We start from the raw sequence: 16484 nt of genomic DNA on the forward strand, positions 1-16484 counted from the left end.
GTATGCTTTTCACCATCAGGGACTGGGGAGTTTTTCAGGATCAAAATAAATATAAAAGGAGCAAAGCCTTGTTAAAATGTTAGGGGAAAACCTGCCTCAGTCTTCTGAATACCTAACCCTGGGATAGAGTTTTACTTTTCACCCCCACTCTTAATGTTACTGTCCATCAACTATACCCTTATGAAGACAGCTTGGCTGTTGAAACGTTGGTTATTGAATTATTGCATCTGAGCTCCGAGAGTGTGAGGCGCTCCTTTTCTTTTTCCAAGTGTTCTACTCCGCTAGTCAGCATCTCGCCTAAACAGGTGTTCTACTCCGCTAGCCAGCATCTCGCCTAAACAGGTGTTCTACTCCGCTAGCCAGCATCTCACCTAAACAGGTGTTCTACTCCGCTAGCCAGCATCTCGCCTAAACAGGTGTTCTACTCCGCTAGCCAGCATCTCGCCTAAACAGGTGTTCTACTCCGCTAGCCAGCATCTCGCCTAAACAGGTGTTCTACTCCGCTAGCCAGCATCTCGCCTAAACAGGTGTTCTACTCCGCTAGCCAGCATCTCGCCTAAACAGGTGTCCTACTCCGCTAGCCAGCATCTCGCCTAAACAGGTGTTCTACTCCGCTGGCCAGCATCTCGCCTAAACAGGTGTTCTACTCCGCTCGCCAGCATCTCTCCTAAACAGGTGTTCTACTCCGCTAGCCTGCATCTCGCCTAAACAGGTGTTCTACTCTGCTAGCCAGCATCTCGCCTAAACAGGTGTTCTACTCCGCTGGCCAGCATCTCGCCTAAACAGGTGTTCTACTCCGCTAGCCAGCATCTCTCCTAAACAGGTGTTCTACTCCGCTAGCCAGCATCTCTCCTAAACAGGTGTTCTACTCCGCTAGCCTGCATCTCGCCTAAACAGGTGTTCTACTCCGCTAGCCAGCATCTCACCTAAACAGGTGTTCTACTCCGCTAGCCAGCATCTCGCCTAAACAGGTGTTCTACTCCGCTAGCCTGCATCTCACCTAAACAGGTGTTCTACTCCGCTGGCCAGCATCTCGCCTAAACAGGTGTTCTACTCCGCTCGCCAGCATCTCTCCTAAACAGGTGTTCTACTCCGCTAGCCTGCATCTCGCCTAAACAGGTGTTCTACTCTGCTAGCCAGCATCTCGCCTAAACAGGTGTTCTACTCCGCTAGCCAGCATCTCGCCTAAACAGGTGTTCTACTCCGCTCGCCAGCATCTCTCCTAAACAGGTGTTCTACTCCGCTAGCCTGCATCTCGCCTAAACAGGTGTTCTACTCTGCTAGCCAGCATCTCGCCTAAACAGGTGTTCTACTCCGCTGGCCAGCATCTCGCCTAAACAGGTGTTCTACTCCGCTAGCCAACATCTCTCCTAAACAGGTGTTCTACTCCGCTGGCCAGCATCTCTCCTAAACAGGTGTTCTACTCCGCTAGCCTACATTTCGCCTAAACAGGTGTTCTACTCCGCTAGCCTGCATCTCGCCTAAACAGGTGTTCTACTCCGCTAGCCAGCATCTCTCCTAAACAGGTGTTCTACTCCGCTAGCCAGCATCTCGCCTAAACAGGTGTTCTACTCCGCTAGCCTGCATCTCGCCTAAACAGGTGTTCTACTCCGCTGGCCAGCATCTCGCCTAAACAGGTGTTCTACTCCGCTAGCCAACATCTCTCCTAAACAGGTGTTCTACTCCGCTGGCCAGCATCTCTCCTAAACAGGTGTTCTACTCCGCTAGCCTACATTTCGCCTAAACAGGTGTTCTACTCCGCTAGCCTGCATCTCGCCTAAACAGGTGTTCTACTCCGCTAGCCAGCATCTCACCTAAACAGGTGTTCTACTCCGCTGGCCAGCATCTCGCCTAAACAGGTGTTCTACTCTGCTAGCCAGCATCTCGCCTAAACAGGTGTTCTACTCCGCTAGCCAGCATCTCTCCTAAACAGGTGTTCTACTCCGCTAGCCAGCATCTCGCCTAAACAGGTGTGTGTTTCTTCCGCCTCCACATCAATGATTCCCAGCCAAATTTACTGAGCTTGAGCAATTTGGACAAAAACAATGGATATATGTTGCCCTAAGCGTTGTGCAGAGGTATAATCTTACTCAAAATGATTTACAGCTGTAATTGCTGTTATAAATATGCTTCCACCAAGAATGAACTCTGGGGTGTGAAGACATACGCAATCAAGACATCTTTGTTTGAAATAAAATACAAAATAAAAAATACTTTTAAAATGTGAATGAAATTGAATTGAATGACAAATGAAATGTTAAGGCAGCAAAAGGTGAAAACTGCAAGGCTTGTGCAGCCATTCAGTAGGCTGTAGCTGCTTTACCTTGTGCTTCCAAGTGGAGCAGGAGATCTTTACCTTGTGCTTCCAAGTGGAGCAGGAGATCTTTACCTTGTGCTTCCGAGTGGAGCAGGAGATCTTTACCTTGTGCTTCCGAGTGGAGCAGGAGATCTTTACCTTGTGCTTCCAAGTGGAGCAGGAGATCTTTACCTTGTGCTTCCGAGTGGAGCAGGAGATCTTTACCTTGTGCTTCCGAGTGGAGCAGGAGATCTTTACCTTGTGCTTCCGAGTGGAGCAGGAGATCTTTACCTTGTGCTTCCGAGTGGAGCAGGAGATCTTTACCTTGTGCTTCCGAGTGGAGCAGGAGATCTTTACCTTGTGCTTCCAAGTGGAGCAGGAGATCTTTACCTTGTGCTTCCGAGTGGAGCAGGAGATCTTTACCTTGTGCTTCCAAGTGGAGCAGGAGATCTTTACCTTGTGCTTCCGAGTGGAGCAGGAGATCTTTACCTTGTGCTTCCGAGTGGAGCAGGAGATCTTTACCTTGTGCTTCCGAGTGGAGCAGGAGATCTTTACCTTGTGCTTCCGAGTGGAGCAGGAGATCTTTACCTTGTGCTTCCGAGTGGAGCAGGAGATCTTTACCTTGTGCTTCCAAGTGGAGCAGGAGATCTTTACCTTGTGCTTCCGAGTGGAGCAGGAGATCTTTACCTTGTGCTTCCGAGTGGAGCAGGAGATCTTTACCTTGTGCTTCCGAGTGGAGCAGGAGATCTTTACCTTGTGCTTCCGAGTGGAGCAGGAGATCTTTACCTTGTGCTTCCGAGTGGAGCAGGAGATCTTTACCTTTGGAAACTATGCTATTGGGAGATCTGTATGTGGAAACAAATAGGATTAAAAGTTGCTGGTTTATGGTAGCACCGTTTGAGCGGTCAGATTAGAAAATATTTTTGGTATAGAGGCAGGGGTGGAGGTGCATTGATGTGGTTCCCTATAGTTTCTTTGTGTGTCGGGGGGCAAGCTTTTAGGGGGGGGGGGGTCGATCAGCTTAAATATTGAAGATTGTAGATCTATCAAATTAAATGTTTGCATCATTTCTAATCTCTCTTATTTTTTAAATTGTTATATACTTTCCCCCCCTACCATCCCTACCCTGATTGGAGTGAACTAACAGACAGCAATACTTCTACTGCTACTTACAGCTATTTTCCTCACATGTACGTTACATGTTGTTCAAGAATTAAACATATATTCCTAATTTCCTCTTTCTGCAAGTGCTGGATTTTCAGCCACAGCGGCCATTCATTCTGATCTTAAATCCAACCCTCCGATGTCCACAGATGAACCCATCTTTCCCAGTACAATTCCATTTAGCTATTTCTTTTTGCATAACATCCCTACATTTTACTGTGATGTCTTACGAGGCTCCTGAACTTCCCGATTTGTATTGATATTTATTTTGATATTGCCCTAAAAATAAATACTTTACCTCAGAGTCTAATGATATTTCCCATTGACTGGTCGTGGTTTTTCAGATCCCCTAACAATGCAGTTTACAGGTCCATCTGAACCCTGATATTATGACATAAACATTCTTGGACCTGACTCCCAAAGCGAGCCACCGATGGACTGCACCAGAAACTATGTTCTATTGATTCTGTTTCCTCATGGCAGTCTGCACAAGACTGTATGTTCAACACCCCATATATTGAGCATTTATTTTGAAGCATGTATTTTATATATTAGCTTAAATTGAAACAAAAAGATTGATGTGTCAGTTGTTGTTTTATACATCAGTTCCTACACTCGATTCAAAGGTATTGGGGAATCTAAGACCTGTTCCCAACTGTTCCCTTTTGACTTTAAGTGAAACTGATACCTTTTTTTTATTTAAGCCATTTATGATTTTTAATGGGAGGCAGACAGACTAATTCTTTAATTTCTTCTTTAAGTAATTGTCTCTTCCAATTTTGTGGCAGAGCCACGATGAGTTGGTTCTAAATGTGTAAGCATACAATACACACTGTTGTTAGTTGCTTGTGTGACATACTTTTACCGTACTTGTTTACAATGTCCTTCATAAATATCATACCCTTGTAAATTCCATCCAAGAAAATATTAGTTTATCTATCAGTACATTAGAGTATTATTTGCCTGTTCTTGAGGATGCCATTGGTTGAACAGGTTGAATTGGGCCTGAGATGTGAAGGAGATTCCCCCTGCTCCCTCCTGTAGATCTCAAACAAATTCCTGCAACACTCCTGTGTGTGGGTGAGCAGTCTGCTCTCCCAGGCAGACTCCATCTATCATTGTGGACATAATGCAATCCGAGTCCTCGTCTCAATCAGGACTGCTGCTGGATGCTGCTGGCTAGCTAGCCCTACCACAGAGAGAGAACAAAAGAGAGAGGGATGGAGAGAGAGAGGGAGAGCGAGAGAGAGGGTGAGAGAGAGAGAGGGAGAGAGAGAGGGTGAGGGAGAGCGAGAGAGGGGGTGAGGGAGAGAGACTATCATAGATACCTAGAAGGAGGAGAACGAGAGAGAGAGACTATCATAGATACCTAGAAGGGGGAGAGGGAGAGACTTTCATAGATACCTAGAAGGGGGAGAGGGAGAGACTTTCATAGATACCTAGAAGGGGAGAGGGAGAGACTTTCATAGATACCTAGAAGGGGGAGAGGGAGAGACTTTCATAGATACCTAGAAGGGGGAGAGGGAGAGACTTTCATAGATACCTAGAAGGGGGAGAAGGAGAGACTTTCATAGATACCTAGAAGGGGGAGAGGGAGAGACTTTCATAGATACCTAGAAGGGGGAGAGGGAGACTTTCATAGATACCTAGAAGGGGGAGAGGGAGAGACTTCCATAGATACCTAGAAGTGGGAGAGAGAGATAGAGAACTAAAGAAACAGAGAGAGAGAGGGAGACATAGAGCTGAGTAGCCATCTGTAGGAGTGAGTGAGTTAGTGTGTCAGTCTCCTGATGGAGGAGAGAGAAAGGAGAGACTGACCACCATGCGTCTGTGTTGCAGCTCTGCCTCGGAGGACTTGGGCTGCAGGCGTGGAGACTTCAGCCGAAAACACTATGGCTCCGTCGAGCTGGTGAGTAACCTCCTATTGACACTCTATTCCCCTCTCTCCCCTTCTCTCTCTCCCTCTTCTCCTCCTATTGACACTATTCCCCTCTCTCCCCTTCTCTCTCTCCCTCTTCTCCTCCTATTGACACTCTCCCTTCTCCTCTCCCTCTCCTCCTGACACTCTATTCTCTCTCCCTCTTCTCCTCCTATTGACACTCTATTCCCTCTCTCCCCTTCTCTCTCTCCCTCTTCTCCTCCTATTGACACTCTATTCCCTCTCTCCCCTTCTCTCTCTCCCTCTTCTCCTCCTATTGACACTATTCCCCTCTCTCCCCTTCTCTCTCTCCCTCTTCTCCTCCTATTGACACTCTATTCCCCTCTCTCCCCTTCTCTCTCTCCCTCTTCTCCTCCTATTGACACTCTATCTTCCCTCTCTCCCTCCTCCTATTGACACTCTATTCCCCTCTCTCCCCTTCTCTCTCTCCCTCTTCTCCTCCTATTGACACTCTATTCCCTCTCTCCCCTTCTCTCTCTCCCTCTTCTCCTCCTATTGACGCTCTATTCCCCTCTCTCCCCTTCTCTCTCTCCCTCTTCTCCTCCTATTCTCTATCTCCCCCTCCTATTGACACTCTATTCTTCTTCTCTCTCTCCCTCTTCTCCTCCTATTGACACTCTATTCCCCTCTCTCCCTTCTCTCTCTCCCTCTTCTCCTCCTATTGACACTCTATTCCCCTATTGACACTCTATTCCCCTTCTCTCTCTCCCTCTTCTCCTCCTATTGACACTCTATTCCCCTCTCTCCCCTTCTCTCTCTCCCTCTTCTCCTCCTATTGACACTCTATTCCCCTCTCTCCCCTTCTCTCTCTCCCTCTTCTCCTCCTATTGACACTCTATTCCCCTCTCTCCCCTTCTCTCTCTCCCTCTTCTCCTCCTATTGACACTCTCTTCCCCCTCTCTCCTCTTCTCCTCCTCTCTCTCTCCCCTCTTCTCTCTTCTCCTCCTATTGACACTCTATTCCCCTCTCTCCCCTTCTCTCTCTCCCTCTTCTCCTCCTATTGACACTCTATTCCCCTCTCTCCCCTTCTCTCTCTCCCTCTTCTCCTCCTATTGACACTCTATTCCCCTCTCTCCCCTTCTCTCTCTCCCTCTTCTCCTCCTATTCTCTATTCCCTCTCTCCCCTTCTCTCTCTCCCTTCTCTCCTATTGACACTCTATTCCCCTCTCTCCCCTTCTCTCTCTCCCTCTTCTCCTCCTATTGACACTCTATTCCCCTCTCTCCCCTTCTCTCTCTCCCTCTTCTCCTCCTATTCTCTATTGTCCTCCCTCCTTCTCTCTCTCCCCTTCTATTCCCCTCTCTCCCCTTCTCTCTCCCTCTTCTCCTCCTATTCTCTCCCCTCTCTCCCCTTCTCCTCTCCCTCTCTCCCCTTCTATTCCCCTCTCCCCTCTTCTCCTCCTATTGACGCTCTATTCCCCTCTCTCCCCTCTCTCTCTCCTTTATCCCCTCCTTTCTCTGTCCTCCTCCTATTCTCTCTCCCCTTCTTTCTCCCTCTTCTCCTCCTTTCTCTGTCCTCCTCCTTCTCTCTCTCCCCCTTCTCTCTCTCCCTCTTCTCCTCCTCTTCTCCTATTCCCCTTCTCTCTCTCCCTCTTCTCCTCCTTTCTCTGTCCTCCTCCTTCTCTCTCTCTCCTCTCTCTCTCTTCTCCTCCTTTCTCTGTCCTCCTCCTTCTCTCTCTCCCTTTCTCTCTCTCTCTCCCTCTTCTCCTCCTTTCTCTCTCCCCCTCCTCCCTCTTCTCCTCTTTCTCTACCTCCTCCTCTCTCTCTCCCCTTCTCTCCCTCTTCCTCCTTTCTCTGTCCTCCTCCTCTCTCTCCCCTTCTATCTCCCCTCTTCTCCTCCTTTCTCTGACCTCCTATTCTCTCTCTCCCTTCTATCTCCCCTTCTTCTCCTCCTATTGACTTCTCTATTCCCCTCTCTCCCCTTCTCTCTCTCCCTCTTCTCCTCCTATTCTCCCTCTTTCTCCCTCTCTCCCCTTCTCTCTCTCCCTCTTCTCCTCCTATCTGACCTCCTATTCCCCTCTCTCCCCCTCTCTCTCTCCCTCTTCTCCTCCTATTGACCCTCTATTCTCCCTCTCTCCCCCTTCTCTCCTCCTCCCTCTTCTCCTCCTATTGACCTCTCTTCCCTCTCTCCCCTTCTCTCTCTCCCTCTTCTCCTCCTATTGACACTCTATTCCCCTCTCTCCCCTTCTCTCTCTCCCTCTTCTCCTCCTATTGACACTCTATTCCCCCCCTCTCTCCCCTTCTCTCTCTCCCTCTTCTCCTCCTATTGACACTATTCCCCTCTCTCCCCTTCTCTCTCTCCCTCTTCTCCTCCTATTGACACTCTATTCCCCTCTCTCCCCTTCTCTCTCTCCCTCTTCTCCTCCTATTGACACTCTATTCCCCTCTCTCCCCTTCTCTCTCTCCCTCTTCTCCTCCTATTGACACTCTATTCCCCTCTCTCCCCTTCTCTCTCTCCCTCTTCTCCTCCTATTGACACTATTCCCCTCTCTCCCCTTCTCTCTCTCCCTCTTCTCCTCCTATTGACACTCTATTCCCCTCTCTCCCCTTCTCTCTCTCCCTCTTCTCCTCCTATTGACACTCTATTCCCCTCTATTCCCCTCTCTCCCCTTCTCTCTCTCCCTCTTCTCCTCCTATTGACACTCTATTCCCCTCTCTTCCCTTCTCTCTCTCCCTCTTCTCCTATTGACACTCTATTCCCCTCTCTCCCCTTCTCTCTCTCCCTCTTCTCCTCCTATTGATTCCCCTCTCTCCCTTCTCTCTCTCCTCTTCTCCTCTATTTCCCCTCTCTCCCCTTCTCTCTCTCCCTCTTCTCCTCCTATTGATGCTCTATTCCCCTCTCTCCCCTTCTCTCTCTCCCTCTTCTCCTCCTATTGACGCTCTATTCCCCTCTCTCCCCTTCTCTCTCTCCCTCTTCTCCTCCTATTGACGCTCTATTCCCCTCTCTCCCCTTCTCTCTCCCCCTCTTCTCCTCCTATTGACGCTCTATTCCCTTCTCTCCCTCTTCTCCTCCTATTGACACTCTATTCCCCTCTCTCCCCTTCTCTCTCTCCCTCTTCTCCTTTCTCTCTCTCCCCTTCTCTCTCTCCTTCTTCTCCTCCTTTCTCTGTCCTCCTCCTTCTCTCTCTTCCTTTCTCTCTCTACCTCTTCTCCTCCTTTCTCTGTCCTCCTCCTTCTCTCTCTCCCCTTCTCTCTCTCCCTCTTCTCCACCTTTCTCTGTCCTCCTCCTCCTCTCTCTCCCCTTCTATCTCTCCCTCTTCTCCTCCTTTCTCTGTCCTCCTCCTCTCTCTCCCCTTCTATCTCCCCCTCTTCTCCTCCTATTGACACTCTATTCCCCTCTCTCCCCTTCTATCTCTCCCTTTATTCCTCCTTTCTCTGTCCTCCTCCTTCTCTCTCCCCTTCTATTTCTCCCTCTTCTCCTCCTTTCTCTGTCCTCCTCCTTCTCTCTCTCCCCTTCTATCTCTCCCTCTTCTCCTCCATTCTCTGTCCTCCTCCTTCTCTCTCTCCCTCTTCTCCTCCTTTCTCTGTCCTCCTCCTTCTCTCTCTCCCCTTCTATCTCTCCTTCTTCTCCTCCTTTCTCTGTCCTCCTCCTTCTCTCTCTCCCCTTCTCTCTCTCCCTCTTCTCCTCCTTTCTCTGTCCTCCTCCTTCTCTCTCTTCCCTTCTATCTCTCCCTCTTCTCCTCATTTCTCTGTCCTCCTCCTCTCTCTCTACCCTTCTCTCTCTCCCTCTTCTCCTTTCTCTGTCCTCCTCCTCTCTCTCCCCTTCTATCTCTCCCTCTTCTCCTCCTTTCTCTGTCCTCCTCTCTCTCCCCTTCTATCTCCCCTTCTTCTCCTCCTATTGACACTCTATTCCCCTCTCTCCCCTTCTATCTCTCCCTTTATTCCTCCTTTCTCTGTCCTCCTCCTTCTCTCTCCCCTTCTATTTCTCCCTCTTCTCCTCCTTTCTCTGTCCTCCTCCTTCTCTCTCTCCCCTTCTATCTCTCCCTCTTCTCCTCCATTCTCTGTCCTCCTCCTTCTCTCTCTCCCTCTTCTCCTCCTTTCTCTGTCCTCCTCCTTCTCTCTCTCCCCTTCTATCTCTCCTTCTTCTCCTCCTTTCTCTGTCCTCCTCCTTCTCTCTCTCCCCTTCTCTCTCTCCCTCTTCTCCTCCTTTCTCTGTCCTCCTTCTCTCTCCCCTTCTATTTCTCCCTCTTCTCCTCCTTTCTCTGTCCTCCTCCTTCTCTCTCTCCCCTTCTATCTCTCCTTCTTCTCCTCCTTTATCTGTCCTCCTTCTCTCTCTCCCCTTCTCTCTCTCCCTCTTCTCCTCCTTTCTCTGTCCTCCTCCTTCTCTCTCCCCTTCTATTTCTCCCTCTTCTCCTCCTTTCTCTGTCCTCCTCCTTCTCTCTCTCCCCTTCTATCTCTCCCTCTTCTCCTCCTTTCTCTGTCCTCCTTCTCTCTCTCTCCCCTTCTATCTCTCCCTCTTCTCCTCCTTTCTCTGTCCTCCTTGCCTATTTCCCCTCCTATCTTTCCTTCCTCTCCTCCTTTCCGTGCCCCCTCCCCCTCTCTATCTTCCTCTCCCCTTCAATGGATTGATGGAGGGAGGTTTAGAGAGAGAGAGAGGCGAGTCATGACTGTCTGGGTGTGGTCCATTGGTCCAGTTTAATAGTGCCTAGCACCCTGTAGCATGGCTCACAATTACAGATATAGCTAAACTCAGGAACCACAGATTATGACATCACCTTCTACTGTTACGACATCACCTGTTGCATCTGAAATGGCACCACATTCCCTATAATATAAGGCTTGTGTAGTGCAGGGCTCTTCTGAAAAGTAGTACACTATTCAGGGCATAGGGTGCCTTTACTCAGACTGTTGTTTTCTATACAAACTAACTGTCAAGTTTGTCAAGTTATTATGGTGTTATAATTGCTTATTCTATTAGCCAGCCTTGTGGTTCTGCTCTTATTGAAGTTGTTGAGTCACTGTCATGTTGATAGTGTGTGTAGCCTACTGTATATTTTGTCACAGCGCAGCGGAGGTTAAAATTAGCCCTTGGCTCTGTGTGTGTGTTTATGCGTGTGTGTGTGTGTGTGTGTGTGTTTGTGTGTGTGTGTGTGTGTTTGTCTGTGTGTCCTGATAACCCCCAGGGGGAGAGGAAGTGGCTAGGGTCCTCTCTTGACTAACTTCCTCCCAGAGACACAGTGGTGGTTTGTCTTGTTAGCGCTAAGCGCTAACGCCCACGCTGACGCTGCACCGTGTCAGATTAACCCTGAGGAGAAACCACACGCTGCCTATCAGCAGCAGCAGACTGACACAGGACACAATGGGCAGTGTGTGTGTGTAGTATCCAAACACTGCGGTGAGAGAGGAATATGATAAAATACTGCCGTTTTCATGCTGAATACCTGAATATTCAGATTAGAGATTAGAGAACTGTGACATGATTGTTCCAATGTCCTATATGGAACACGCTGTAGTGGTGAACTGTTTTATTTCCGATCTGGAACACAGTGGCTGCGTTTAGACAGGTAGCTCAATTCTGATCTGTTTTCCACTAATTGGCCTCTGACCAATCCCATCAGATCTTTTCATATCAGATCTTTTTCAGAGATGATCTGATTGGTCAAAAGACCAATTAGTGAAAAAAAGATCAGAATTGGGCTGCCCATCTAAACACAGACAGTGTGTTGCAGATAGGAAATAAAACAGTTCACTAACACTGTCTGCGTTTAGACAGGCAGCCCAATTCTGTTATTTTTTACACTTTTTGGTCTTTTGACCAATCAGATCTGCTCTGAAAAGATCTGATGTAAAAAGATCTGATGTGATTGGTCAAAAGACCAATTAGTGGAAAAAAGTTCAGAATTGGACTGCCTGTGTAAATGCAGCCAGAGTAGTGTTGAATTGTTTTAGCAGTGTAATGGTTAACTGTTGGATCAGTGAGTCTCTTAAGTTTAGAAGTAGGAAATGTGTCCTTGTCACTGTCACTTCTGTTTGTTCCTAGGAGGTTTAGGCCTAGGGTTGCTGATGCTGTAAATCCCTATATGACCAATATATTTGTAAAAAGCACTAATCGGTACTAATCAGTACAAATGCCATTGTATTGATTGACAGAAGTTAATAAGTGGGTTGGTCCGTCTGCTATGCGCCAGTCCCCTATGCACAAATTCAAACCTGAATGAACCCAGCCGCATGTGGCCTAACATTTTAATGTCAGGAAGGACACTATGTCTGGATCCCACTATGGTTCCACCAATATGTAAAATGTTTGCACACATGACTCTAAGTCGCTTTGGATAAAAGTGTCTGCTAAATGGCATATATGATTTATTATATTATCCATTATTACATACCTCCACCTCCATCTTTCAGCTCAGGGACTTCTTCGATAGCACATGTGGCCTCCTCCATCCACCCAGCAAGCAGACCACTGGGACCAGTCCAGAGATGCTATTGCATAAGTGTCTCCTGCGTGTTTTGGAGCTGCGTGTTATAGTTTACCTAGGGCACAACTTTTGACATTCTACCCAGTGTGGAACAGTTTTCCTGGCCTGTGCAGTAAAGTTCACTGCATATTATCTGGATCTATCTGGATCTAAGGCTGAACTTCTATGGTGTAGAAGCAGAACAGTTTAGAACGTAGCCTGTACTGCACTGTACTGACCTGTACTGCAAAGCCTATTGGGCAGAGATGTCCATTCTGTGTGGAAGAGAATAATACCTCTGTGTCTGTATTGTAGCGCCAGCTATTAGACACTTTGATCATACTGACCTCTCTGCAAAGCCTCCTAGGACCATACACTACTCAGCACTGCTTACAGAGAGAGACAAAGTTACATGTGTGTGTGCATGTGTGCTTGCGTGTGCGCACTTGTGTTTGTGAGTGTGTGTGCGTGCCCGTGTGTGTCTGTGTATCTCAGCAGACCGTGCGTGGCACTGTGCCTGAGGGCCTCCTCATTACAGGGAGAAGAGAGAGAGAGAGACAAAGAATGTTTAATCAATACCCACCAGCAGACAGGACCTGATGAATCAATACCCACCAGCAGGCAGGACCTGATGAATCAATACCCACCAGCAGACAGGACTTGATGAATCAATACCCACCAGCAGACAGGACCTGTTGAATCAATACCCACCAGCAGGCAGGACTTGATGAATCAATACCCACCAGCAGACAGGACCTGATGAATCAATACCCACCAGCAGACAGGACCTGATGAATCAATACCCACCAGCAGACAGGACCTGATGAATCAATACCCACCAGCAGACAGGACCTGATGAATCAATACCCACCAGCAGACAGGACCTGATGAATCAATACCCACCAGCAGACAGGACCTGATGAATCAATACCCACCAGCAGGCAGGACCTGATGAATCAATACCCACCAGTAAGCAGGACCTGATGTATCAATACCCACCAGCAGACAGGACCTGATGAATCAATACCCACCAGCAGGCAGGACCTGATGAATCAATACCCACCAGCAGACAGGACCTGATGAATCAATACCCACCAGCAGACAGGACCTGATGAATCAATACCCACCAGTAAGCAGGACCTGATTATCAATACCCACCAGCAGACAGGACCTGATGAATCAATACCCACCAGCAGACAGGACCTGATGTATCAATACCCACCAGCAGGCAGGACCTGATGAATCAATACCCACCAGCAGACAGGACCTGATGAATCAATACAGGGCAGGGCGGTAGAGGATGCAGGGCGGTAGAGGATGCGGGGCGGTAGAGGAGGCAGGGCGGTAGAGGAGGCAGGGCGGTAGGAGCGGCAGGGTGGTAGGAGCGGCAGGGCGGTAGAGGAGGCAGGGCGGTAGGAGCGGCAGGGTGGTAGAGGATGCAGGGCGGTAGGAGCGGCAGGGCGGTAGGAGCGGCAGGGTGGTAGGAGCGGCAGGGTGGTAGGAGCGGCAGGGCGGTAGGAGCGGCAGGGTGGTAGAGGAGGCAGGGCGGTAGGAGCGGCAGGGTGGTAGAGGATGCAGGGCGGTAGGAGCGGCAGGGCGGTAGGAGCGGCAGGGTGGTAGAGGAGGCATGGCGGTAGGAGCGGCAGGGTGGTAGAGGAGGCAGGGCGGTAGGAGCGGCAGGGCGGTAGGAGCGGCAGGGTGGTAGAGGAGGCAGGGCGGTAGAAGCGGCAGGGTGGTAGAGGATGCAGGGCGGTAGGAGCGGCAGGGTGGTAGAGGAGGCAGGGCGGTAGGAGCGGCAGGGTGGTAGAGGATGCATGGCGGTAGGAGCGGCAGGGCGGTAGGAGCGGCAGAGTGGTAGAGGAGGCAGGGCGGTAGGAGCGGCAGGGTGGTAGAGGAGGCAGGGTGGTAGACGATGCAGGGCGGTAGGAGCGGCAGGGCGGTAGGAGCGGCAGGGCGGTAGGAGCGGCAGGGTGGTAGAGGAGGCAGGGCGGTAGGAGCGGCAGGGTGGTAGAGGAGGCAGAGCGGTAGGAGCGGCAGGGTGGTAGAGGAGGCAGGGCGGTAGGAGCGGCAGGGTGGTAGAGGATGCAGGGCGGTAGGAGCGGCAGGGCGGTAGGAGCGGCAGGGCGGTAGAGGATGCAGGGCGGTAGGAGCGGCAGGGCGGTAGAGGATGCAGGGCGGTAGGAGCGGCAGGGCGGTAGAGGATGCAGGGCGGTAGGAGCGGCAGGGCGGTAGAGGATGCAGGGCGGTAGGAGCGGCAGGGCGGTAGAGGATGCAGGGCGGTAGGAGCGGCAGGGCGGTAGGAGCGGCAGGGTGGTAGAGATGGCAGGGCGGTAGGAGCGGCAGGGCGGTAGTTGATGCAGGGCGGTAGGAGCGGCAGGGCGGTAGAGGATGCAGGGCGGTAGGAGCGGCAGGGCGGTAGAGGAGGCAGGGCGTTAGGAGCAGCAGGGCGGTAGAGGATGCAGGGCGGTAGGAGCGGCAGGGCGGTAGAGGATGCAGGGCGGTAGGAGCGGCAGGGCGGTAGGAGCGGCAGGGTGGTAGAGGAGGCAGGGCGGTAGGAGCGGCAGGGCGGTAGAAGATGCAGGGCGGTAGGGGAGGCAAGGCGGTAGGGGTGGTAGGGGAGGCAGGGTGGTAGAGGAGGCAGGGTGTTAAAGGAGGCAGAGCGGTAGGGGAGGCAGAGCGATAGGGGAGGCAGAGCGATAGGGGAGGCAGGGCGGTAGGGGAGGCAGGGTGTTAAAGGAGGCAGAGCGGTAGGGGAGGCAGAGCGATAGGGGAGGCAGAGCGATAGGGGAGGCAGGGCGGTAGGGGAGGCAGGACGGTAGGGGATGCAGGTCAGCAGGGCGGTAGGGGAGGCAGAGCGATAGGGGAGGCAGGGTGGTAGAGGAGGCAGGGTGTTAAAGGAGGCAGAGCGGTAGGGGAGGCAGAGCGATAGGGGAGGCAGAGTGATAGGGGAGGCAGAGCGATAGGGGAGGCAGGGAGGTAGGGGAGGCAGGACGGTAGGGGATGCAGGTCAGCAGGGCGGTAGGGGAGTCATGGCGGTAGGGGATGCATGGCAATAGGGGAGGCAGGGCGGTAAGGGATGCATGGCGGTAGGGGAGGCAGGGGGTAGGGGATGCAGGGCGGTAGGGGAGGCAGGGGGTAGGGGAGGCAGGGCGGTAGGGGATGCAGGACGGTAGGGCGGTACGGGAGGCAGAGGGTAGGGGAGGCAGTGGGTAGGGGATACAGGTCAGCAGGGCGGTAGGGGAGGCAGAGCGATAGGGGAGGCAGGGTGGTAGGGGATGCAGGGTGGTAGGGGATGCATTTCAGCAGGGCGGTAAGGGAGGCAGGGCGGTAGGGGAGGCAGGGTGGTAGGGGAGGCAGGGCGGTAGGGGAGGCAGGGTGGTAGGGGAGGCAGGGTGGTAGGGGATGCAGGGTGGTAGGGGATACAGGTCAGCAGGGCGGTAGGGGAGGCAGAGCGATAGGGGAGGCAGGGTGGTAGGGGAGGCAGGGCGGTAGGGGAGGCAGGGTGGTAGGGGATGCATTTCAGCAGGGCGGTAAGGGAGGCAGGACGGTAGGGGAGGCAGGGTGGTAGGGGAGGCAGGGCGGTAGGGGAGGCAGGGTGGTAGGGGATGCAGGGTGGTAGGGGATGCATTTCAGCAGGGCGGTAAGGGAGGCAGGACGGTAGGGGAGGCAGGGTGGTAGGGGAGGCAGGGTGGTAGGGGAGGCAGGGCGGTAGGGGAGGCAGGGTGGTAGGGGATGCAGGGTGGTAGGGGAGGCAGGGTGGTAGGGGATGCATTTCAGCAGGGCGGTAGGGGAGGCAGGGTGGTAGGGGATGCATTTCAGCAGGGCGGTAAGGGAGGCAGGGTGGTAGGGGATGCATTTCAGCAGGGCGGTAGGGGAGGCAGGGTGGTAGGGGATGCATTTCAGCAGGGCGGTAAGGGAGGCAGGACGGTAGGGGAGGCAGGGCGGTAGGGGAGGCAGGGCGGTAGGGGAGGCAGGGCGGTAGGGGAGGCAGGGCGGTAGGGGAGGCAGGACGGTAGGGGATGCATTTCAGCAGGGCGGTAAGGGAGGCAGGGTGGTAGGGGAGGCAGGGTGGTAGGGGATGCATTTCAGCAGGGCGGTAGGGGAGGCAGGGTGGTAGGGGATGCATTTCAGCAGGGCGGTAAGGGAGGCAGGGTGGTAGGGGAGGCAGGGGGTCTGGGATGCAGGGCGGTAGGGGAGGCAGGGGGTAGGGGATGCAGGGCGGTAGGGGAGGCAGGGGGTAGGGGAGGCAGGGCGGTAGGGGATGCAGGACGGTAGGGCGGTACGGGAGGCAGAGGGTAGGGGAGGCAGTGGGTAGGGGATACAGGTCAGCAGGGCGGTAGGGGAGGCAGAGCGATAGGGGAGGCAGGGTGGTAGGGGATGCAGGGTGGTAGGGGATGCATTTCAGCAGGGCGGTAAGGGGAGGCAGGGCGGTAGGGGAGGCAGGGTGGTAGGGGAGGCAGGGCGGTAGGGGAGGCAGGGTGGTAGGGGAGGCAGGGTGGTAGGGGATGCAGGGTGGTAGGGGATGCAGGGCGGTAGGGGAGGCAGGGTGGTAGGGGAGGCAGGGTGGTAGGGGATGCAGGGTGGTAGGGGATGCAGGGTGGTAGGGGATGCAGGGTGGTAGGGGATGCAGGGCGGTAAGGGAGGCAGGGCGGTAGGGGAGGCAGGGTGGTAGGGGAGGCAGGGTGGT

General features: G+C 52.5%; 1 protein-coding gene across 6 annotated transcripts in view; it reads left to right on the plus strand.

The window, feature by feature from the left end:
* Nucleotides 1-16484, plus strand: part of garnl3 (GTPase activating Rap/RanGAP domain like 3) — a 209267-nt gene that overhangs the window by 54087 nt on the left and 138696 nt on the right. For all 6 annotated transcript variants that reach the window (XM_064943218.1, XM_064943221.1, XM_064943215.1 and 3 more), the window contains exon 2: nt 5300-5369. In XM_064943218.1, the coding sequence (XP_064799290.1) occupies nt 5300-5369 (70 nt within the window). The remainder of the gene's footprint in view (nt 1-5299; nt 5370-16484) is intronic.

Source organism: Oncorhynchus masou, chromosome 28, assembly GCF_036934945.1.
Source record: "Oncorhynchus masou masou isolate Uvic2021 chromosome 28, UVic_Omas_1.1, whole genome shotgun sequence".
NCBI classification, from domain to species: Eukaryota; Metazoa; Chordata; class Actinopteri; order Salmoniformes; family Salmonidae; genus Oncorhynchus; species Oncorhynchus masou.